This window comes from Lampris incognitus, chromosome 2 (assembly GCF_029633865.1).
Source record: "Lampris incognitus isolate fLamInc1 chromosome 2, fLamInc1.hap2, whole genome shotgun sequence".
Taxonomy (NCBI): domain Eukaryota; kingdom Metazoa; phylum Chordata; class Actinopteri; order Lampriformes; family Lampridae; genus Lampris; species Lampris incognitus.
Window position 1 is genome coordinate 90,895,702 of NC_079212.1, and position 24,290 is coordinate 90,919,991.

The following is a 24,290-nucleotide window of genomic DNA, read 5'->3' on the forward strand; positions in this document are numbered from 1 at the left end:
GCCACGGGCAGAGCGCTGAACATGTGCAACCCCGTGGAGCAGAGCCAGCTGAAGCTCACTGTTCCTGCAAATTGCCTCTTTGTCTTTAGCCGCGGGTCCCGTAATCGTATGGTTCAGACTGGGTTTGATGAAAGTCTGGTGGTTTGTTTGGTTTTTCCACGGGAACTTGGAGAAATGGTATGGAAACCTGGGGACGAACATTGTGTTAGCTTAGTTTCCCTCTCCCCAGAGTGACTACTCCCCCTCAACATTATGACTCTTACAGTCCACAGGAGATGGTTTTTCCTTCATGTATTTACTCTGACGAGTTCTTCATACGGATCTGTGTCATGTGTTGTTTTTCTTGCTTTCCTAAGAGGGGCAGTGTGAGGAGTATCATGGTGGGGGATGAAAAGAGCTTGCTGTAGCAGCAGTAGGTGTAGATATCACTATCGTATTATAGAGGAGTTGGCCAGTGGAAATAGTTGAGGTTGTGGTTGTGTTTTGTTGTGACCCTGATCCATTTACTACATTTTTTTGTGGGGGGGGGGGGGGCAAATGGTTAACTGCAGTGCTTAGTGAGGATTACTTTTTTAACTACAGGAAACAAACAAACTGCCATTTATGATGGCTGTCCAACATCACGAGCTCTTCCTAGAGAGTTTCAAGTGCTCTCAGGCCTCCAAGCATGTGAGACATGTTAAGATGGGCCTCACATCTGGCCTTCCCTTTATGAGGCTGAAGTAGGGGCTGCCAAGGCTAGCCTGCGGGGCTAACCCTCTGTGTTGGGGTAGGGGGGAGGGGGCTTATCTCACCGGGGCACCTGGGAAATAGACTGGAAGGTGTCGGGAGACGCCGTCTTCTCTTTGTTGAGACAGCTGACAAACGGTCTTATGAATCCTCCTCTTGGTCTGTATCGCTAGCACCACTAGGTTACCGTGGTCTTGGGTGGGGGCGGGGTTTGACTAGAGGGAGGTCACAGCGCGGAGGTAAATGCAGACAATGCAGAGAACAATGCCGTCACCCCCGCTGAACAAGAAGGGAAGGAAGCAAACAAGCTGGAGGTGAGGAGTGGTCCCCCCCCCCCCCGGTGTGGGAGCCAGCCAGCCAGCAGTGGCCCAGTGAGGGGGCGAATCTGACCTGGATGAGCAAACCACACACAGCTTTGGGCCCTATGATTGAGTCAGTTTTCAAATGACAATATCATCTGACTGGCATTGGCTACGTGGGCAGTAGGAGCACCGAAGTTAAAATAAATGGCACGCGTGTGTGCGTGTGTGTCTGCACACAAGCATGGTTGTGTGTGTGTATTAATACGCGGTTGCGTATGAGCATATGAACACATGTGCCTATTTGATATTCTTTTTGAAGTTTGGTGGGAAAAAAAACAGCCTGATAATAATTTCCATATGACACCAGTGGAACGAGGATAACATCGCCCCGGTCTCATGCGGGAGTGATGCGTCTGTGAACGTCAGTGAGCTTTTTGAGTCAGAGATTCTGAATAAAGATGTTTGTTTGCTGATGGGAAGGGCCTTTGTTTATGTCCTTAACTTCACTCTTCCTGTTCCCAGCAGTGACCCATCTATACATATTCATGACCGTCTGCACGCCTGATAAGAATACTAATGTTTTGCAGCTGTCGCTTGGCCGGGCTCTCACTAGCACGGGTCATAGACAACAACACCCTTTGTGTTACCACAGAAGGCTAAATTAGCCTGTCTGCTGCCTACAATATCTACACAGTGACTCTCACGGACGCTTCTGAAAAAATAGATTTTGAGCATGTTGCGCAAACTTCCATCAATTGCAACACATAGCCCTAAACTAGCTTCTTGGCCCTTAACGTAATACACTTGTTTAACCCGTGTGTCCTCCTATGTGGTCACCTCTCATGTGCTCCCTCCTCCTCCAGGTGATGAAGACGTACCACATGTACCACACTGAGAGTATCAGTGCAGAGAGCAAGCTGAAGGATGCCGAAAAGCAGGAAGAGAAACAGTTCAGTAAGTCCGGAGACCTCAACGTCAACCTCCTGCGCCACGAGGACCGGCCCCAGAGACGCAGCTCTGTCAGAAAAATTGAGAAGATGAAGGAAAAGGTGGGTAATGTGTTCAGGTCCCCGAGAGTTGCCTGTTTGTTAACATTCATCGCTGTGTAGCAAATTCGGGTGGGGGTGGGCAGCTGGGAACCACCGCAGCCGGGACGTGAATCCGGTTCTCCCGCACCACGGGCGACTGCGCGAACCAGTTAACTAAAGGATCCGACCCGTTAGCCAACCGGCTGGCGAGTCTACTCATTCATGCTCGTTACACTACCCCCATCCTTCGGGAAGCTTCCGATGGCCTCACGGTCTCACAATATCCAACTTCTGACACCAATGTAGTGAATTCAGGGGGCAGCCGGGACGCGAACCCGGGTCTCCCGCACCATGGGCGACTGTGTTAACTGAAGGGTCCGACCCGTTAGCCAACCGGCTAGCGAGTCTACTCATTCATGCTCCATTCATTGGGAATCCTCACAAATGCCTCAGCCGTGCATTTACAATGGGACGGCTAAGCCTTTTAGTGACGTCTCCGAGGAGCAGAAAGAGCAGTGGATGTGGATGAAGCGCTCTCTGTTGTGTGTGAGTTGCCTTAGTGAGAGATACATTAAGTGTAAGACAGATAGACAGACACACCAAAGAGACATGTGGGAGGCTTACTGAGCCACAGCCAGTATCTCATAACCAAATTCTAGGTCAATGAACCGACAGTATGGTTCCTTCAGCTGCAGCTAATCCCCAACTGTAATTCATGTCAGTTCACCCGTTCCTCTGTTTAGCAGCACTCCGCCCGACGCTGCGGACGGCTGCTCGTCTCTGGGGTGTGCTGTACCTTAGATCCACACATCCATATTTCATTCTGGATTTTCGTCTGGAAATTCTTCATGCAAATTTAACCACATTATCTGGCTCGGGGAATCCAAACACTTTTGGGCCGACGGCTTTTCCAGCTCCTTAGGCTGGCGTCCATTGAGATGATTTCTGGCGTGCCAAAATAAAACCGCTCAGGTCTTTTAGCATTTCATATCTTTTTTGTGTGTGTGTGTCTTGTGACCTTTTTTTTTAGATCGTTAAACCTTTTTACATGACCTGTTAACAGGTGTAAAGAGGTGAAGAAGAAAATCGGAAGAATCCAAAGATCCCTGCTCGACTTATTGTTGGTGACAGCACAATAATAAAATGTGTGTAACAGTGAAAATAGAAATACATTGTGCATTCACATCACATTGTGAGGTTAAGTGGATAATTAACTGTTTTAGCTGTAGGATTAGGGAACGTTGATGTGCTTTAAGCGGCAACCTTTTTTAATGTCTGAGTCAGTGTGCTACGAATATCAATGAGGGCCAGCTCTTATGTGCACGCTCATCGACGTTTCAGACTGCAAGAGTACAGTATTATTGATGATTTATGCTGCTTACTTCTTCAGCAATCAAGAACAATTTACTGTCGTTCCTCTTGTGTACTTACGTACACAAAAGGAACAAAATTCCGTTTCCCACAGCAGTGTGACATGAAGGCAAAAACACACATCCCAAATTTTCCAAAGTCGACACATCCAAAAATGTACAAAAACAGAGAGAACAAACCAAAAAGAAACACAAACAGTTAACAACACAGTCCACTCAGTGCAACACAGTCCAGAAATTCCACTGTCCAGAGAAGGAACGCCAGCCGGGATGACTGTTGGAACGGCTGGTCTGCATGGGCTAGCAGCTAGCTTAGCCTGCCTCGCTTCCGTGACCTGTCAGACCGCCCTCGGTGTTTCCTCCTCGGGCGCAGCTCCGGTCAGGGCCTTGGTCCCTGGGCCCACCTGACACAGCAGACCAGGCTCCCCCAGCCGATCCGACACCAGCTCTCCAAGCCAGACACCTTCGACACGCCTCCCCGCACTCCACACGACAAAAACATAGTCAAGGCTAGGCGAGGCCGCCGCCAGAGTCCAGACCGCCCTCGGTGTTATCGGAACTACCAGTCTGCATGAGCTTGCAGTTAGCTTCCGCGTCCTGTCAGACCGACCTCGGTGTTAGCTCTTCGGGCACAGCTCCGGTCAGGGCCGTGGTCCCTGGGCCCACAGAAGGCAGCAGACCAAGCTCTCCCAGCCGATCCAGCGGCAGCTCTCCCAGCCATCAAACGAAGACAAAACAAGCTTAGACGCAGATGTGGACAGACACTGCATGGACGGCACTGGGTGAGGCCGCCGCAAACGTTAAGTTCACGCCGCCATCTTCCCACACCGCTGCAAAAAGTGAATTCATGCCGCCATCTTCCCACAACGGAAGCAGAAATCCTTCTTGTTCTCTTTACTGTAAAATGTAACATCTCCCCATTTGGAAGCCCCAAGCTGACCCTAAAACTGGTTTAATTGAGTAAAGCCAAAATACCATGCACGTTTTAGTTTTGGTTCTATTTGGTACAACGGTTATTCGTGGTAGGCTGCATTGTGGATTCCTTATTAATGCATAAAAACAAGCGATGATGCCCGTCTTGTGACTGCTGATAGGTAAGCCCAGCTCCTGCAGCAACGAGTGTCCTCCATTTAGACGCGTCTGTAAGACGTACCCACGTGATGGCTCATAAGACGACACAGGATTAAATCGTACCTGCAACTCTGCATCCCGTTCAAGAGTTTTAAACCTGAACTCGCTCTCGTGCGCGAGCAGCGTGAGCCAGTAACGCGTCACGCACTTCCGGTGCTGCAAAATGGAGAAGTTTCCGTCACCCCCGCTACCCGTCAGAGCAAAGCCCTTATTGTAGCTGCTCCCTTTTTAACGTAGGCGCTCTTGTCGCCTGTTGTGCCGGGCTGCGCAGCGGCTGAGCGCAAGCCTGGCCGCGCCATTTAACGTGTTTATCATCTTTAGAGAGCCTCTCTCGGCCCCCTTTTTAGTCGGGTCTCCCCAGACCTGCCACATTAGCCCGCGTGTTGGATACAAAGCCCCGAGCTGTCTGCTGCGGCAGCTGCCGAGCAAATATTCAAACTCTGCCCGGCTCTTAATCTTCCTGCACTGACGCGTCCTGTCCTGTCTCCCCTGTCTCCTCTCTCTTTCCCCAGAGGCAAGCCAAGTACTCGGAGAACAAGCTGAAGTGCACCAAAGCCCGGAACGACTATCTGTTGAACCTGGCAGCGACGAACGCCGTCGTGGCGAAATACTACATCCACGACGTCTCCGATATGATCGACGTGAGTATGCACGACGCACACGTGTTTGCCGACAGTTTCCGGCTGGGCTTTCTGATACGGCTTTAGCGTCGCGACACGTGTCGCCGCTCTCGCCGTCTGTCCCCCCCCCGTCTCCTCCGTACCGCTGGTCGCGCTTAAGCGCGTCCTCTCTCTTCCTCTGGCTGCACCCAGCGGCCGGCACGTAGCGCCGCTGCGTTTGCTGGGGACGCTAATTGAATCCAGTCACGCTGGGTCATAATGAGCTGTCATTTCCTTGCAGCACTGGGGGAAGAAAAAAAAAACATGTCCGTTTTAGTCTCCTATTCAGCCTTACAAGCTCCCTTAAGGCGGCCATTTTGACGGTTTTGGATTATCGAAGTTTAATAACTTTGTGAGAGAGAAAAAACAAAAACGATACAGACCTGCCGCTCCCCGACCGCCCCCGAAATTGCATATATTTGCATTAAAACGAGGTTTAGCTCAATTGCGCAGAAAATAAGTTGGGGTAAGGTCTACCTAATATGACCATGAGCGGTCAAAATGACCGCGCGTAACTTGCGCGTCATGTCAGTATTGATGACGTGTGTTGGTGGCGTCATTTCCTCGGTGAAGTTCGTTGCTCCGCCCAAGGAACACGCTTGCGCCCTCCAGTGCAGAGAAACAGTATAGACTTGATGTGTGATTATGTCCAACATGTCTGGTCCCAGACGCGCCATGGCTACCACCGAGGCGCTGCAGTGTTCACAGGCGTTGGACAGCGGCCATTTTGAATTGTTCGAAAAATAGTATTAAAGTTGTTAAAATGTTAATTTTGGTGTCAGTTAGTTTCATAACAGACACGCTGACATATGCAGTGTGTTAATATATCAGCTGGGTATTTATCTTGACACCATATAGAGTTTAAAAACCGGCGGTCATCTTGACCGCCTGTGGTCATGTTAGAGAAATCCCGGTCGTTCTGGTTTAGACAAGGAAAGAAATGTGCTGCAGGGGGGAAAGAGACGCTTTTCTGGGGACAGACAAGCGTCCGAGTCAAGAAAAAATGACGTCCTTGAAAGCGAGGTGTTTGACATTGGAAACAAACGTTGTTAAGTGGACCTTCTGCGAGGTTTTGCGTTGACTTGTTCACAAAAAAGATGTCTTAAATGTACAACCCATAACGTTCTGCACCGCCATGATGTGAAGCGCTGCGACAACAACACACAACAACACTCAACAACACACAACGCTGACCGTCAAAAAGAAGTGAAAGCGATGCACCATTGGCTGGTTTACCCAGTCGAAAGTAATAAAGCGAACCCGGACAGACGGCCGCTGTGATCGTCAGATACAGACCGCATCTTTAAGACCCCTGTCTAGACGACAGGGGTGGTTGAATCGGGGGGTTTCTTTGGAGTGAAGGGATCCTGTCAGTGTTGGGAGAGGAGCGCTTTGTGTTGGGTGTTTCTCTTGTTCCCGTCCCTCCCAGGGTCGTGTCCTCATTCATGTGTGAGTAGGGATGTTGGTCCTGGGAGCTCGGCGGGGACACGCTGCAGGGCCTTGTGGCCGCCTGCCTGCCGCCTGTCACCAACCCGGCTTAGTGACACCATAACATGCACCATAATGACAACACATGCATGGGCTGACACTCCTGTCTGAGCATGTGTGCACATACACACACACACCGAAAGCCAGTTTTTACACCATTTTCTAATTTCATCCTGGTTGTGTGATGAAACTATCTGCTGATGGCGGTCTATTCTGTTGCCTACCAACACAGGGATCTTCGATTCAAATCCCCGTGTTACCTCCAGCTTGGTCGGGCATCTCAACAGACACAATTGGCCGTGTCTGCGGGTGGGAAGGTCCTGGTTGCTGCACTAGCGCCTCCTCTGGTCGGTCGGGGCGCCTGTTCAGGGGGAGTGGGAACTGGGGGGAATAGCGTGATCCTCCCACGTGCTACGTCCCCCTGGTGAAACTCCTCACTGTCAGGTGAAAAGAAGAGGCTGGCGACTCCACATGTATCAAAGGGGGCACGTGGTAGTCTGCAGCCCTCCCTGGATCGGCAGAGGGGGTGGAGCAGCAAGTGGGATGACTCGGAAGAGTGGGGTAATTGGATGGGTACAATTGGAAGGGGGGGGGGGACTCACCCCCCAAAAAATAAGCTGGTGTAGCTGCATTTCTACAGATTGAATTTATGCATTTATACATTCACTTATTTATGAGTTGGGCAAACATTTACGACTGGGGCACCTTCACAGCCGAATGGTTAAAGTGCATGCCACATGGCCACATGGTCGTAAAGTCGCCGGGTCAAATCCAGCAGGTGACCTTTGTTGCATGTCATGTCTCCCCCAGTTCCTGTCTGCCTCCACTGTCGCTATCCAACAAAGGTATAAAATACCAAAAAAGTAATCTTGGGAAGAAAAAAAAATGTCTGGGTGCTGCTAATCAGTATTGTTTTTTAAAGACATTTAAAATAACCCGCATCCACGGTGTTAATTCTATTATTTCATTTTTAAAATCACTTTTCTAACATCGTCAGGCAGGTTACATAGTGCCATTTTGTCATCATCACGAGTCCATCCATCCACAGCCATCCATCCTCCCATTTATTTTCTTGTTCCAGTCAGAGTTGCAGTGGCAACAGGGCAAGCAAAGCAGCCCAGATGCTTCTTGCCCCCTCAGCTTCATCCAGCTCCCTGGGTTTGCCCCAGGGTCTCCTCCCAGTTGGACATGTCCGGTATTCCTCCAAAAAGGAGGTACCTGGTGGGCATCTTTACCGGGTGTCCAAAGAACCTCAGCTGACTCATCTCCATGTGGAGGAGCAGTGGTCGTTTTCTTTAGTCTGCCTCGAGTTCCTCAGCCTGTAAAGGAGAGCGAGCTCCGCCACCCTACAAGAAACTCCATGTCAGCCGCTTGAGTCTGTGATCTCATTCTTTTGGTTACCACTCAGGTTTTGTAACCATGGGTGAGGGCAGGAACTAAGATTGATTTCCTAACCACTACTATCCATCATCAACTGCCCTGCTGCAGATCTTGCACCTAATTGGCAATCGATCTCTCCGTCATTTTTTCCCCTCATTTATGACTAAGAGCCCAGAATAGTTGAGAAAATGTCAACACAATTTTAGTTTTAGTTTTGCAACATAGTCCATGTTGCAAAACCGAGTATGCAGTGGCACAGCCCATTAGCCATGCTGTGGAAACCTGGGATTAAAATGGGGCAAAGAGGTGATCCAGCCCATTTGTGGTCTGCAAACCACAACTGGAGTCGATGTCAGTCAACGTTTGTGGGCGATTGCTGAGTGTATGCAGGCATCAGTGTTGGGTATGTGGTCGGCAGCAAATTCTCCGACCTGGGTGACCTGACACCACTTGTCCTGGTGACCAAGAAGCCTTTATCAGCCATTTTACACTTGGTCATTGGACTCAAAGTTGCTGGAAACTGGGTCCAGCTATTCCTTTGTAGATGAGTACATTTAAATCCCTCTTAAAAGGAGATCAGATTGCAGACTTCAGTAGTACTTGGCCAGTGGAGCTCGGCATTGGGAATGCAATACTATTCTCTCTCCACTTGGCAGGTGATGACTTGAATTGAGTTTTGGTACTTGGCGTCAAACTGGCAAGTTTCCATGTTGTGTTCAGGTTCCCCTTTTGGCAAGTCTTTCTGTCCTTCTCTCTGTATGTTGACTGCTCTGAGATAATTGAGCTGCTGCTGCTGTTCAGTTATTGCAGGTATTTTCTCTATCTCCAAAAACATATGATGGGTATTAAAACATGCAGTGTTGAAATAGTGTGGTGGGAATGAGACTTGTTATACCCAAACAGTTCACAAAGTAGATGCAAGAAGTGTGAAGGAGGTTGCCTGCAGGGAGCTGTACACGTGACACTGCATGCAGAGACCCAGCTTCCTGGCTACCCCTGTTCCTTTTCTGGGGGCCAACTGTGAAGGAGCTGCTGCCTCAGGCGTCTGGCAAACTCCAGCGTCTCCCAAATCCTGCAGAGCTGCAAGGAATGGGATTTTGACCATGACGGGGATATAGGCTGCCACAAACGGTGGCGAGAAGCGTACGGGTCTTATTTGTCATGTAAAATGGACAGCTTGAGCAGTAACAAGTCAGCTTTGGAAGTGTAACTCAAACCAACAAGTGGTTCAGCTCAATCCAGTACTCTTGCCTGCCTTCCTTTAAAGGTTGTAAGATCGGAGGTGTTGTGGTGGCTCGGGCCCGATGGCAGCATACTGGGTTCAGGTCGAGCCACAGGACCTTTGCTGCATATCTTCCCCTACTCTCGTCACATCGTGTTTCCTGTCTACTTCTACCAGCCTGATAAATAAAGGCTTAAAACACCAAAAAATATCTTAAAGAATTAAAAGGCCGTAAGACCATCGTGAGAATCAATAAATAGTCATTACCATAGATATTATTTTGGTTTGCTTTAATAAGTTAGGTTGTTCAGCAGTATACTCATTAACTAAGTGAATGACCAGAAGATTACAGGGTTTGAACCCAGAAACATGTTTGTAAAACCTGGGTGGCCTGAGTGAATTAGAAGCAGCCTCCCTTCTCTTAAGAAATGCTATGAATATTCATTTTAGCCTTGTGCATAATGAGATCTGCTGCTTCAGTGCTGCGATGTGCTCAGTGGTACCCAGGTGTGAGTACTTTATGTGTGACCTTCATTACCCCGCACCAATTTTACCCCAGGTCATACATTTGTATTAAAAGGGGCTTATTTACCAGTTATTACTTCATTCTCAATTGTGTGCTGAACCACTCCTGGAGAGCGGTCTAGTGGAGTTTGAACTCCAAACTGAAGGGACCACTTCCGTCAATCTGAAGAGCCTTTAGTGATTCTCGGAGCTGTCACTAGCCTCCAGCTCCTCCAACCCCCTCACCGCCGTACCCTGTCTAATTATGTTATTTTATGATGCTGTGTCTGTAAAGAGTAATAGAAGCTAGGTTAAGAGGAGAAGTGACGATCAGCGAGCAGCAGTATGGTTTCATGCCATGAAAGAGCACCACAGATGTGATGTTTGCTTTGAGAATGTTGATGGAGAAGTATAGAGGAGGCCAGAAGGAGTTACATTGTGTCTTTGTGGATTTAGAGAAAGCATACGACAGGGTGCCGAGAGAGGAAGTGTGGTATTGTATGAGGAAGTCGAGAGTTGCAGAGATGCGGTATGATTGACAGATGGTTCAAAGTGGAGGTGGGATTACATCAAGGATCGGCTCTGAGCCCTTTCTTGTTTGCAATGGTGATGGACAGGTTGACGGACAAAATCAGGCAGGAGTCTCCGTGGACTATGATGCTTGCAGATGACATTTTGATCTGTAGTGAGAGTAGGGTGCAGGTTGAGGAGAGCCTGGAGAGGTGGAGGTATGCACTGGCGAGAAGAGGAATGAAAGTCAGTAGGAGCAAGACGGAATACCTATGCATGAATGAGAGGGAGGACAGTGGAATGGTGAGGATGCAAGGAGTAGAGGTGATGAAGGTGTATGAGTTTAAATACTTGGGGTCAAAGTAACGGGGAGTGAAGAAGAGAGTGCAGGCAGGGTGGAGGGAGTGGGTGGAGAAGAGTGTCAGGAGTGATTTGCAGCAGAAGGGTACCAGCAAGAGTTAAAAGAGATGGTTTACAAAATCACAGTGAGACCAGCTATGTTGTATGGCTTGGAGACAGTGACACTGATGAAAAGACAGGAGGTGGAGCTGGACTTGGCAGAGTTGAAGATGCTAAGATTTTCATTGGGAGTGACGAAGAGAACAGGATTAGGAACGAGTATATTAGAGAGACAGCTCAGGTTGGACGGTTTGGAGACAAAGCAAGAGAGGCAAGATTGAGATGGTTGGGAAATGTGTGGAGGAGAGATGCTGGGTCAGAGGAAGATGCAGAGGACAGGAAGAGATGGGAACGGATGATCCGCTGTGGCGCCCCCTAACGGGAGCAGCCAAAGTAGTAGTACTAGTAGTAGTAATAGAAGTAGTAGTAGTAGTAGACGCTACTCTGTGTGATACGTTATTTGAATTGTTCTTGGTGTCCTACTGTGCTGGTGTCTGGAATTTTGTGACCTCCATTGCTGTCTGAATGGTAACCTGTGGCAGAAGTGAATTTGGGATTTAGTTCATAAGTGAGGTCCTCTCAACATGATTCATACTGATAATAAGATTTACTGTGAGTGATGATCATTATGCCCGAACTAAATCGAATAACATGCCCGCATGTTTTTTTTTGGTGTTTTTTTGTCAGTTTATTCATTCATTATTTCTCCTCCTCCGCAGTGCTGTGATCTTGGATACCACGCTAGCCTGGCACGTACCTTAAGGACCTACTTGTCTGCAGAGTACAACTTGGAAACATCACGCCACGAAGGCCTGGACATCATAGAGAACGCAGTGGACAATCTGGACTCTCGGAGTGACAAGCACAAGATCATGGATATGCATAACCAGGTGTTCTGCCCTCCCATGCGCTTTGAGTATCTGCCCCACATGGGCGATGAGGTGAGAAGCTTAGTGTGTAGCAGCACTTGGAAAGGAGTGCATTGATACTCTAGCACTGATATCACTGTTTGGAAAAATATGGGGGGTTTTTTTGTTTTTTTTTTTGGTGAAATCACACTTTAGACTTAGCGGCCGGTTCCAGTGTTTGAGCCCATGCTACCTTCCCTGTCATTTCTTCGCTAGGTTTGCCAAGTGAGCGCCCAGCAGCCTGTCCAGACCGAGCTCTTGATGCGCTACCACCAACTGCAGTCTCGCCTGGCTACACTCAAGATTGAGAATGAGGAGGTAAAGACTTCGACGATGGCTCTGTGCCTCTCGTCCCCTAGCCCCTCGTCCCCTCCCCCCCTAGACAGGCAGTCCCGTATCTGTCTCCCCAGAGCCCAGTAGGAGGACCACTTGCCATCTGTTCTCATTGCAATTACACTCCATTGACCCTTCGCACCACGGGAACCGAGAGCACATTTAGATTGGGATAACGCCAATGTTACCTTTTCTATGAGGGTCAGAGATTGTAATATTCTGTGATGGGGAAAGAGGGCGACCTCGGTGGGGGCAGACACACACGGAGCTTTGTTTCAAAGTGAACGCAGGTGCTAATAGAGATAATAGTAACCCTATGACAGTCCTGCATGTGCCCACAGCTCTCCTCCCTATTGCCCGCGTAATGAATGACGTGTGCCATTATCGGAAATGGGCTTTATCAATCTTGGCCCCCGAACAAAAAAAGAAAAGAAAAGAGAAAGAAGTGATTTTACATGTGGCATGTTGATCTGCCAGGCACTCTTTCAGGCACCCTTCATTTTCCGATCTTAGTCTGAGTATGGCCGACCCGTGGGTTGCCCTGGATGTGCATTAGGGAAGGAAAGCATGTTTGATATCATTCCAGGACAATCCAAGGTCATTATAGTGTTCAGAGGGTCAGTTTGTCTTTGAGATGGATATGCTTGTGAATCACTCATGCATGCCCTTGAAAATGTCACCAGCTGTAGGTTAAGTCCCCAACGAAAAGCCTCAGCATGCATCGAGGAGACAAGGTGACTGTGGCGAGCAGACAGTCCTCGTTCATTCATTTGTTTTAGTATTCAAGTGACTGCATGCTTCCCCCATCATGCAGGTGAGGAAGACCCTGGACGCCACCATGCAGACCCTGCAGGACATGCTCACAGTAGAGGACTTTGATGTGTCGGACGCCTTTCAACACAGCCGCTCCACCGAGTCCATCAAGTCCGTGGTGTCGGAGTCCTACATGAGCAAGCTGAATGTGGCCAAGAGGAGGGCTAACCAGCAGGAGACCGAAGTCTTCTACTTCACTGTAGGTTCAGATGTGTTTGGATCCTTCTAACTGTTAATGGCTTTACCTGGGGGCCTGGTCCCTCCCCTGCTGCTTTACTACAGCTTAGCCCAGCCAATATCACTCAGAGCTTTGAAAAAAGTTGTTTAATTTTGCAAGGAAGGGAGTAATGCGTGCTTGTTCGAATGAAACTCTTGTGTATCTTGGCTTCTGTTTTGTCGTATTTTGCACCTGCTGATGTTCTCATGTGGCTTTTCAGAAATTCAAAGAGTACCTGAATGGCAGCAACCTCATCATCAAATTGCAGGCCAAACATGATTTGCTGAAGCAGACGTTGGGTGAAGGTAAGCCCCCCCTCTCCTCCCCCGTGTCCTCTCCGATGGTGGCGACTGTGCTCTCTATTCACAGCAGGTGCCTGACCTAGAATGAATGTCATCTGCTAATTATGGCCCGAGTAATCTTGCGTTAGGTCAGGTCTATAAAATGGTTGCCCTTAGGGTCACAGTAGCGCAGGATTTTTCCAATAGGCAGAAGTAAGTGGCTGGGGTAGAAACGGCTAGGTTGGCTTTTTTTTGGGGGGGGGGGGTCCGGAGGAAGAAAAGAAATGAGTTGTTATTCAAAAGGATCGCTATCACGCCATACAAGGTTCCACATCACCTTCTGAGTGTTTAATCCCTCCCCTTTTGTTTCCATCAGCTGGAAGATGATGGGCGTGGTCTCTATCTGGGGTAATCGCAGGGAGGGTCTTGGAATAGGCAGATTCCATTTCCAGTACAAAAGATAAATGCACCCCGCCCCTGGCCCCTCCCTTCCCACAGGGACCCTTGTCACATCAACTGTGAGCAGTTTACGTCCAATCAATCAAGCCGGCCCGGGCCTGTTCCTGCAGCTGCTCCGGCAGCAGGGGTTCGCCTAATCGAAAAAGGGCATTAGGCAGACACAGCTGAGGCCGCGCCGCACATATGAAGCCCCCTCGTCCGTCATGATTTAACATATATCATTCATTCATGCGTGTGTTAACCTACCTCCCTGTGTCTTATTTACCTCGAGCTCCCGGTGTCCCAGGCTTCATCGGGGGGAAACCCTGCGCCCATACGATTACATTCACAAGCAGCCGCGTTGCATTCGGTGCAAGTGTGGCACTGGGATGGACAGCTGTGTGTGTGAGCAGTGTGCGTGGTGCAGCGGGGGGTCTGCGTAAACAGCTGTGTGTATGAGCAGTGTGCATGGTGCAGTGGGGGGTCTGTATGAACAGGCATATGGCGTCTCCTGGTACCACCCATGTCACATTATTCAGCTGATCAATCAGGCTGTGTCTCGCTCATTAGCTCCATCCCTGGCTGCTCACCAACACTACTGTGTCTACGTGTGCATGTGTGTTTATCTGTGTTCGTGTATGTGTGTGTGTGTGTGTGTGTGTGTGTGTGTGTGTGTGTGTGTGTGTGTGTGTGTGTGTGTCAGAGAGAGCGAGAAAGTGATAGCGAGGGCGAGAGCTAGCTAGACAGAGAGTGAGAGAGAGCTAGGGAGAGCGAGAGCTAGCTAGACAGAGAGCGAGCGAGCGTGAGAGAGCGAGAGCTAGCTAGACAGAGCGAGAGCTAGCTAGACAGAGTGAGAGAGAGAGCGAGGGCTAGCTAGACAGTGAGAGGGAATGAGAGAGAGAGGAGTTAGAAGGAGAAAATTTGTCAATGTGTATGCATGTGTGTTTATCTGTGTGTGTGTGTGAAAGCGAGAGAGCTAGAGAGAGTGAGAGCTAGCTAGACAGAGCGAGAGACAGAGTGAGAGCTAGCTAGACAGTGAGAGGGAATGAGAGAGAGAGAGGAGTTAGGCGGAAAAAACTTGTCAACGTGTATGCATGTGTTTATCTGTGTGTGTGTGTGCGTGTGTGTGTGCGTGCGTGCATGTGAAAGCGAGCGAGAAAGAGAGAGAGAGTGAGAGAGCGATAGAAAGAGGGAGACAGAGCTAGAGAGAGAGATAGAAAGAGAGAGAGCTAGAGACAGAGAGGAGTTAGGTGAAGAAAACTTGTCAACCAGTGATCCCATGTTGGTAGGCAACGGAATAGACTGCCACGCTACCCGGATACCCCATTTGTCTTTAACTTTGATAATGAAAATACTATTTCATAAATCCATCATCAGTCTTTGTATTAAAAAAAGAAGAAGAAAGAAACAACACATGGAGAGCATGCAGACTGCATGTAGAAAGGATGGAAGTTCAAAGTCAGAACCTTCCTTCTGTGAGCAGATATCAAACCACCGTGCCGCCCAGCTTCCATGAAGCATCTCCTGAAAAATCCCACCGGCATAAGTTACAGACAACATATTTCCTGGGTGTTGCAGTGGTTAGCGCGATCGCCTCACAGCAAGAAGGTCCTGGGTTCGAGCCCTGGGGTAGTCCAACCTTGGGGGGTCGTCCCGGGCCGTCCTCTGTGTGGAGTTTGCATGTTCTCCCCGTGTCTGTGTGGGTTTCCTGCGGGTGCTCCGGTTTCCTCCCACAGTCCAGAGACATGTAGGTCAGGTTATCAGCCATACTAAATGGTCCCTAATCCCCGTGGCCCTGAGAGCAGGATAAGCAGTGTGGATAATGGACGGAACATATTTCCTTTCAAACTATCTGTAAGACATTCTGTTGGGCTGTGTGATAACGGGAGGGGGGGGGGGTATACATGTTTTTTTTTTTTTAATACCGAGTTAAGGCCCCATAAGAGGCAAAAAACTGGAAAATTTGCAACCCAGGAGAGGAGGTGCAAATCAGGGGCTCCTGCGAAAAGCGGAGGGTTGGCCTACCAACACGGGGATCGCCGGTTCGAATCCCTGTGTTACCTCCGGCTTGGTCGGGTGTCCATACAGACACAATGAACCGTGTCTGCGGGTGGGAATCCGGTATGTGTCCTGGTCGCTGCACTAGCGCCTCCTCTGGTCATTCGGTTGGGGGGGGGGGGGTAGCGTGATCCTCCCACGCGCTACGCCCCCCCCCCCCCCCCCCCGGCTAAGCTCCTCACTGTCAGGTCAAAAGAAGAGGCCTGCGACTCCACATGTATCAGAGGAAACATGTGGTAGTCTGCAGCCCTCCCCGGATTGGCAGAGGGGGTGGAGCAGAGACCGGGACAGCTCAGAAGAGTGGGGTAATTGGTTGGGGGGGGAAAAGGGAGGGGGGGTAAATCCCAAAAAACAAAAACGGAGGGTTGGGCTTGAGTCTTCTGTCCGTTGGTGGCTGGAGTAAAGACGCTGCAGCGTTGCCATACTGTGCCATTGATACGGTGTGAATGGTGCCAGACCAGCCTGCCTCCAGTCCACAGCCCAGTCCCCGCTGGACAAAGACCCGTCTCATGCCCGCCTCATAAAGCCCGGCTCAGCTGTCAGGGAGCTGACTTCATCGATGAAGTCGTCAAAGCCGACCCATTGTGTTTGGTCAGAGGGGCAGAAAGAAACAAAAACTTCAATAAATGACTCTGAAAAAATGATTAGAGGAGGCTCTAATTACCCCCCATCCAATTAGCAAACCAGTAAAGCCAGTAACGTGGACGGCAACTTTATATCACACATTGTATTCTGTGCACACAGAGAGAGTGTGTCTATGTGTCTCGCATTTGTTTATAATTGTGTGTGTGTGTGTGTGTGTGTGTGTGTGTGTGTGTGTGTGTGTGTGTGTGTGTGTGTGTGTGTGTGTGTGTGTGTGTGTGTGTGTGTGTGTGTGTGTGTGTTGTTCACATTGGAACAAAAGGCTCAGTGAGCCGGCACAGACATCTCTCAGTGTCACTTGTGTTGGACAGACCCACCCCCTCACACACACACACACACACACGCACACACACACACACACACACACCAAATCGCCTCTCTCCGGTCCTCCCAGCCTTTTGTTTCTCACCCCCAACCCTGTTGTTGTGCTCTGAGTTGGCCCGGGTCCACGGGGGGGACCCCCGCCCCCCATCTCCCCTGAGGTCTTCCCGCTGACCCCTGAAAAGCTTGTCCCTACGAATGGCATCAGCTCCACACAACTCGTGTCCCTCCAAAGCCACGGGGACCCTCGTGAAATCATGTGTCCCTCCACAGCGACGGGGACCCTCGTGAAATCACGTGTCCCTCCTCAGCCGTGGGGACCCTTGTGAAATCATGTGTCCCTCCACAGCCACGACGACCCTTGTGAAATCACGTGTCCCTCCACAGCGACGGGGACCCTCGTGAAATCACGTGTCCCTCCACAGCCGTGGGGACCCTTGTGAAATCATGTGTCCCTCCACAGCCGTGGGGACCCTCGTGAAATCATGTGTCCCTCCACAGCCACGGGGACCCTCATGAAATCACGTGTCCCTCCAAAGCCACGGGGACCCTCGTGAAGTCACGTGTCCCTCCACAGCCATGGGGACCCTCGTGAAATCATGTGTCCTTCCACAGCCACGGGGACCCTCGTGAAATAGGTCCGCGGTGTTTGAATGCTGCAGCAGGACAACAGGATGATAAATGTGTTGATGTTGTTGTAGTGATGTTTCCCTGTTGTGTTTTTGTTTCTGTGTACGCAGGAGAGAGGGCTGAATGTGGAACCACAAGGTAAGATTTGAGATCGCTCGGGTTTAAATGAGTTCACCCTGACCCGCACCACTCCAACACCAGGCACCCGCTCACTCATGTTAATGCAGATAAATAAGCCAGACCCCGCTGACGGTGGCCTGTGCGACCTCATGGCTATGACCCGGTCTTAGTCAACCTGTGCTCAGAACCACGTGATCACACAGTAAACCCTCTCTGTCACTGTCTTCTCCAACAGTAGAGCTGTTCATAGCCTTCATGCAGGTGCTGTTGTTTCATCCCGTTTCACTGAGCATCCGTGTTGGTTTGTATGTAAATTTTGTCGTCCTGGTGTTTGTAAATGTGTCGCAGAGGAAGATGTGAGAAAGGGGAATATGAATACAGCGCGGGAGAGACTTTGGGTACTTTAAATCAGAATCAGACTCAGACTCAGAATAGTTTATTCCTCCCCGAGGGGAAGTTGGGTTTTAGAATGTGGTCTATTTTGACCAGGTTCTGTTGGGTCGACAGAAGTCCTGGATGGGTGATTTTGTGTTTTTCAGGGTGATTTTCTGTCGCTCAGAGCCGAGGCTCAGCTCGAATGGCCTCATAGACGTGTTGTCGGGTTTGGCTCGCTAATTTAATGCAGGAGCACCCCCCCCCGCTTCAACTCACACTTCATTTGATTTATTATGTTTATTTACAACGGCCGGGATGTCACGCCTACCTATCACAACCGCGGGCGGTCAAAATGACGGCCGGGTTTTAAACTCTACATTCTGTCAAGATAAAGACCCGGCTGAGATATTAATGCATTACTTATGTTGGTGTATCTGTTAAGAAACTAACTGACACCAAAATTAACATTTTAACAACTTTAATATTACTTTTAAACAATTTAAAATGACCGCCGTCCCACGCCTGTAAATACTGCAGCGCCTCGGTGGTAGTCGTGGTGCGTCTGTAACGGCGTCTGTGGAAATAATCACAAATCAATCAATAGGGCGTCCAGGTGGCATGGCAGTCTGGGAAGAGTGGGGTAATTGGCCGGATACAATTGAGGAGAAAAGGGGGGGGGATAAATAAATAGTGACATGATGCGCACGATCATGTGCAAATTAGGAGCCGTGTTTGTGACGGCTCCTGGTCATCGTAGGTCGATCTTATCGTGACTTATTTCGTGCAGTTGACCTACAACTCATTTTAATGCCAGTATATGCAATTTTAGGAGCATTCAGGGAGCGGCAGGTCTGTATCCCGCCCCCCCGCCCCAAAAAAAAAAGTTATTTAAGTTTCAAAATCCAAAGCCGTCAAAATGGCGGCCTTGGTCGTGGTAGCTTCTGCTTTATGCAGGCGTGCATTCAGGTTGTGATTGGCCTGCAGTGGGTTTCAACAACCGATGGGAGGTGATTGGTTAGAACGCCTCACGGGGATGACGGCGCAAGTGACGAGTTAATTGGAGTTGGAGTTAATTAGAGGGCAGACTTATCAGCATCGTTCACCCAAAACAGCGTAGCTAAGAACCTTTCCTTCTTATTGTTTTCAGGTTATTTGGTCATGTGATCACTCATAATCACCAGAAACCCTCCCGTTACCGTGATAGAGGATGTTGTGCCGCCATGATTTTTTTTCCCCCCACACCTGCACGTCAGCCTGCTCTGCTCCGGTCTCATGGAAATTGGTGTTTTTGTTCCCCTTTGCCCGTCATTTGTTTGTCCAGGCCCCCCACTCTCCCCCCTAAACCACAGAAAATGCGGAAGCCTCGGCCGCGCTCCATGTATAACCATAAGCTGTTTAACGGCAATATGGAGAGCTTCATCAAGGTACGCGCCGGCGGCGGGACTGACCAGCCGGGGGTCTGTGGGCTGCGGGGCGAGGCAAGCCCTCTCCCCCCCCCCCCCCCCCCTGTCTCCTCCTAACGCTCGCCCTTCGTTTTCTCCCCCCTTTCGACCCGCCCTTTGACTGTGAAACGGTGTCTGTTCTCTAACTTTTAACCCTCGCCACCCTCCACCACAGCTCCGTGCTGCTGCCGCAGCCTCCGTGTCCTCCATCCCAACACCGTTTACCGTCTATGGCTTTAACCCCGGCCCCGGGAGACGGCGGTGGGTCATTCTCGGCCCCCCCCCCCCCCGTTGCATCCTTAGCTGCTCCGGTTGCCGGCCACTCCCTGTGCTTCAGCCTTTTCTAACGTCTGAGGGGTGATGTGGGGGCGGGGGTGGGGAGGCTCTCCTCACTTTACTGTTCTCTGCGTTCCTTTACTCTGCTGCTTTCTGCCCCAGAGGGAGAAGGAATGCCCGCACTCGCATTCAGGTACTGCTACTGGCAAAGGCTTACGACTACTAGACTAATACAGCTGACCCCCCCACACACACACACGTGTACTTCTACCTTTGTGAGTACCCTTCATTACTATATTCATTCCCTCACCCTTAACCCTAACCTTAGCCATGTGATCTAACATGTCTAACCTTAACCCGTACCCTGACTTTAATCTGGTCCTAGTTCTACACTTCACCCTACACCCAAATCCCCACCTTAAAACAGATCCCTAAAGAAGGGAGGGCCAGCCAAAATGTCCTCAATTTGCAAAAATGTCCTCACTGTCATGGTTAAAAATTCAAATTGGTCCTCACAAAGACAGAGGTACAAGAACGCACACACAAACACACACACATTTCTACTATCCTGCTGACTCCTGCATGCTACTACTACAGTGTGTGAAAACTATTTGCTTCCTGTCATATGAAGTTCTATGTATTTATACATTATTTCTTTCCTTTTTTTGTGTAAATATACTGTAGATGTTCATATGTCTATTAGGGTCAGTGTTTTATTTCCATCACACACACACGCACACATACACACACAAACACACACACACACACACACACACACTAATATATATGTAAAATTTATATATACATCTATTTATATATATATATTACCATATGGCTTCACATAACATTCACATAAGAAGGCTGTTATGCATGCATCTTACACAGTAATTGTTTAACAGCACAACAAGACTTTGCATTGTGTGTACTGCTTATTCACTGCTCTTCTGTTTTATGCCTCATCCTTATTTCATGATTATTGATTTTTCAGGACTCGGGTCAACCAATTCCGCTGGTTGTGGAGAGCTGCATCCGATACATCAATCTCTACGGTAGGTCTCGCGTCATGTCCTCTACCAGCACCTGGCTAGATGAAACCAGATGGAGGGAGAGACAGCGAAGGCCTCTGTAGTGAGCTTGTCCAGCTTGATGAGAAGTGATAGCAGCTCTAGGAACGGGTCGCCTATCTCCATAAACCACCACAGGCCTGAGTCCAGACTTACTCTGCTTTAAAACACTGCCCGGGGCTGTGGGCCAGCATCTGATGATGGAAGGGGAGATAACTTTGCATCACACATAAAGTCCCATTGGTCTTTGTTTAGGAAGATAACCCCCCCCCCCCCACACACACACACACACACCTCCTCCCTGTCTCCTGTCTACCTTCACATCTGTCTTCAGACCGGTGCCGCAGCTCGGAGCCTGCAGGCTTTTCTCCTGGATCTGGACCTAATGAAACCACAGAAAACTGATTAGGAGCCCTCTAACTGAAACCATCTGCTGCAGCCACTCGGGGGCCCCGGCCTGGAAAAAGCATCCCCCTTTACGACCAGATTACATTTCCTGCTCTCTGTTGTGTGCTTTTGCTGGGCTTTCATGTCACTGGTGTGGGCGTGGAGATAATGGTGGCCTGACTCCGAATCTCCGAAATTCTGGATGGTGTTTATGAATTTTTCTTTTTTTCTTTTTCTTTTTTTTTTAGGTCTGCAACAGCAAGGAATATTCCGGGTGCCTGGATCTCAGGTGGAGGTCAACGACATTAAAAACTCGTTTGAGAGAGGTGAGTCACCGTTTGGCATGCGGCAGCTTAATGGCGAATGGCTTCACATTTTCCCTCTTGCGTTGGGAATTACTCTCAAAGTAATAAACGCACCAAGCATCTCCCCTGTTCCTCGCCTCGTGTGATTAATACCCGTGAACACTTAACGTGCATCACCCGCGATTTACTTCACCGTGGCAAGTGACTTTATTGTTCAGTATTTGCTTTGTTTCGTCCCCCCCCACCAGGTGAAGATCCCTTGATCGATGACCAGAATGAACATGACATCAACTCTGTGGCCGGGGTCCTGAAGCTTTACTTCAGGGGTCTGGAGAACCCGCTCTTCCCCAAGGAACGCTTTCTGGACCTCATCTCCACCATCAGTGAGTGACGTAGTACAACTACCCATAAGCAGCGTTCAGCGCCGGGGCAGGTCCAGCTGATGCTGTCTGAGTAGTGGTGTTTATTAGTACAGCTACAGACTGATTGTTCCATAAGCTGCTGATGGATGGGCCTGGTTGAATCGTACGGAGAGGACAGACGTACGTCCTTTTCCAGTCTTTTGAGAAGCTGGCAGTGCCTCACTGGAAAGCGCCGAGGGAGGCACGCAAGTTTAAACGCACATGGAAACAATCTTAACACCAGGATTCTGACTGGTGTTTCACAGAAAGCCAAGAGGAAGAGAAGCATGTGGGCCACGCTTCCTCTTCTTCCACTTTCAGCTCACATTGTGGCAACCCAGAAACCTTTCCCCTTTCTTCCGAATGCCTCAGTCGCTCCGGATGCCGTCGGGTGCGGTGAAAAGCAGGGGAGCATCGATTTAAGTGTCATGAAAGGGTGTTCGGCCCTCATGTGTCAAATGCATTCTGCACCGTATCACCTTGACTGACATTTCCATGATGGGGACTTGATGATTATGTCTTATAAGGTGCCGCTTAAGGTGTGGGAAGATGGCGGGGCAAATTCACATTTGCGGCGGCCTCACCCAGTACTGTCCATGCAGTGTCTTTGTCCCCGTCTGCGTCTATGTTTGTTGTCTTCGTTTGATGGCTGGGAGAGCTGGCGCTGGATCGGCTGGGAGAGCTTGGTCTGCTGTGTGCTGTAGTCCCAAGGACCACGGCCCTGAATGGACCTGCACCTGAAGAGGAAACACAGAGGGTGGTCTGACAGGACGCAGGAGCGGGGTAGGCTAAGCTAACTGCTAGCCCATGCAGACCGGCAGTTCTGACAGTCATCCTGGTTGGCGTTCGTTCTCCTGGACAGTGATTTTTTTTTAGATATATGTGTTAGTTTGGATATGTAAGTTCTTGTAGTTTTTGGACATGTTTTTGTCTTTGTGTTACATTGCTGTGGGCTCGGGGAAGTGATGTTTCCTTTCATTTCATGTGCACAAGTGCATGAAATGAAACGATAAAGTGATTCTGAGTCTGAAGAACAGGGGTGTTACTCGTGTCATGTCCCTCTGCTAAATGTCCCAGCTTTAGTTTTCAGCCGTTATGGCGACTGACTTGTGGAGAAGTGACACAACGCCTGCCCCCGTCTGTGTTTCAGAGCTGGACTCGGGAGCCGAGCGAGCACATCATGTCCAGCAGATTATCGTGACCCTTCCACGCACCGTCATCGTTGTCATGAGATACCTTTTCGCTTTCCTCAACCAGTGAGTATCATGTTGACTGACAGCTTGTCACACGCCGCGGTAACGCGGGGTGGCTGCATAATGAAGGCCTTTATTATTAGTCGCTGGGCACAAAAGATGTTATGTAACGTAATCTCGCCCGCTGGGGATAATGTATTTTTCAGAGTCTCAAGAAAAAAGCGCTGCTGGGGCTGTAAATCAGCCACTTCCTATGCAGCTGCAGTCAGATGGAAAGACAGTTTCCGTAGATATATATATATATATATCTCAAGTAAAACCCGCACTGATTATTTCTTATTTATTGTGGAGTCTGTCTGCAGTGCTTTGGAGGTTATTTAATGCTATGTACTCGGGAACTCATTCCTCTCTGAAGTAATATACCTGTCCCGCCTAACAGGCCGTTGTAAATCCTCTCTTTACTATGTTTCCCCTGCAAAACAAAGACATTTTATGTTACATCCCATGTTCTTCTCTGCACTGTTTTATGTCCCCTCGGTTGCCGGATCTTTTTCCAGCTGTAGCTTTGCTGATCTAGTTTGGCCTCTCTTCACGGGACGGGTCTTTTAGAGCAGATGGAGATGTGTAGTGATTTATCTGACGCAAAAAAACCTGAATTGTGCTGGATCGGTCAGTTTGGTTTTGCAGTTAGCTAATCCCAGTGCTTTCAGAGATTTGTCCAGTTTAAGATGTACAAGGAAACACGTCATCAATCAAAGTGGGACTTTAGTTACTTAAGTACTTTAGTTACCTAGGTGCTTTAGTTACATGGCAATTAAATTTCAGATTATGGGATTTAGGGCGGCACGGTGGCGCAGCGGTTAACGCGGCCACTTCACAGCAGGAAGGTTCTGGGTTCGAGCCCTGGAATAGTCCAACATTGGGGGTCGTCCTCTGTATGGAGTGGTTCAAAGTCAGAACCTTCCTTCTGTGAGCAGATATCAAACCACTGTGCCGCCCAGCTTCCATGAAGTATCTGTTGAAAAATCACACCGGCATAAGTTACAGAGAGCAACATATTTCCTGGGTGGCATGGTGGCGCAACGGTTAGCGAGGTTGCCTCAAAGCAAGAATGTTCTGGGTTCGAGCCCCGGGGTAGTCCAACCTTGGGGGTGATCCCGGGTCATCCTCTGTGTGGAGTTTGCATGTTCTCCCTGTGTCTGCGTGGGTTTCCTCCGGCGGCTCCGGTTTCCTCCCATAGTCCAAAGACATGTAGGTCAGGTTATCAGCCGTACTAAATTGTCCCTAGGTATGAATGTGCGTGTGTGTGTGTGTGTGTCTGTCTGTCTGTGTGTGTGTGTAGAGGGGCCCTGTGATGGCCTGGC

The 24,290-nt window shown here is 49.5% G+C and overlaps 1 protein-coding gene across 1 annotated transcript in view; it reads left to right on the top strand.

Annotated features, from left to right (window-relative positions):
* Nucleotides 1-24,290, top strand: part of srgap3 (SLIT-ROBO Rho GTPase activating protein 3) — a 145,680-nt gene that overhangs the window by 108,212 nt on the left and 13,178 nt on the right. The window contains exons 5-16 of the mRNA XM_056274890.1: nucleotides 1,895-2,080; nucleotides 5,073-5,201; nucleotides 11,442-11,663; nucleotides 11,847-11,948; nucleotides 12,778-12,975; nucleotides 13,214-13,298; nucleotides 17,474-17,501; nucleotides 19,180-19,282; nucleotides 20,565-20,625; nucleotides 21,276-21,353; nucleotides 21,581-21,715; nucleotides 22,884-22,989. Of these exons, the coding sequence (XP_056130865.1) occupies nucleotides 1,895-2,080; nucleotides 5,073-5,201; nucleotides 11,442-11,663; nucleotides 11,847-11,948; nucleotides 12,778-12,975; nucleotides 13,214-13,298; nucleotides 17,474-17,501; nucleotides 19,180-19,282; nucleotides 20,565-20,625; nucleotides 21,276-21,353; nucleotides 21,581-21,715; nucleotides 22,884-22,989 (1,433 nt within the window). The remainder of the gene's footprint in view (nucleotides 1-1,894; nucleotides 2,081-5,072; nucleotides 5,202-11,441; nucleotides 11,664-11,846; nucleotides 11,949-12,777; nucleotides 12,976-13,213; nucleotides 13,299-17,473; nucleotides 17,502-19,179; nucleotides 19,283-20,564; nucleotides 20,626-21,275; nucleotides 21,354-21,580; nucleotides 21,716-22,883; nucleotides 22,990-24,290) is intronic.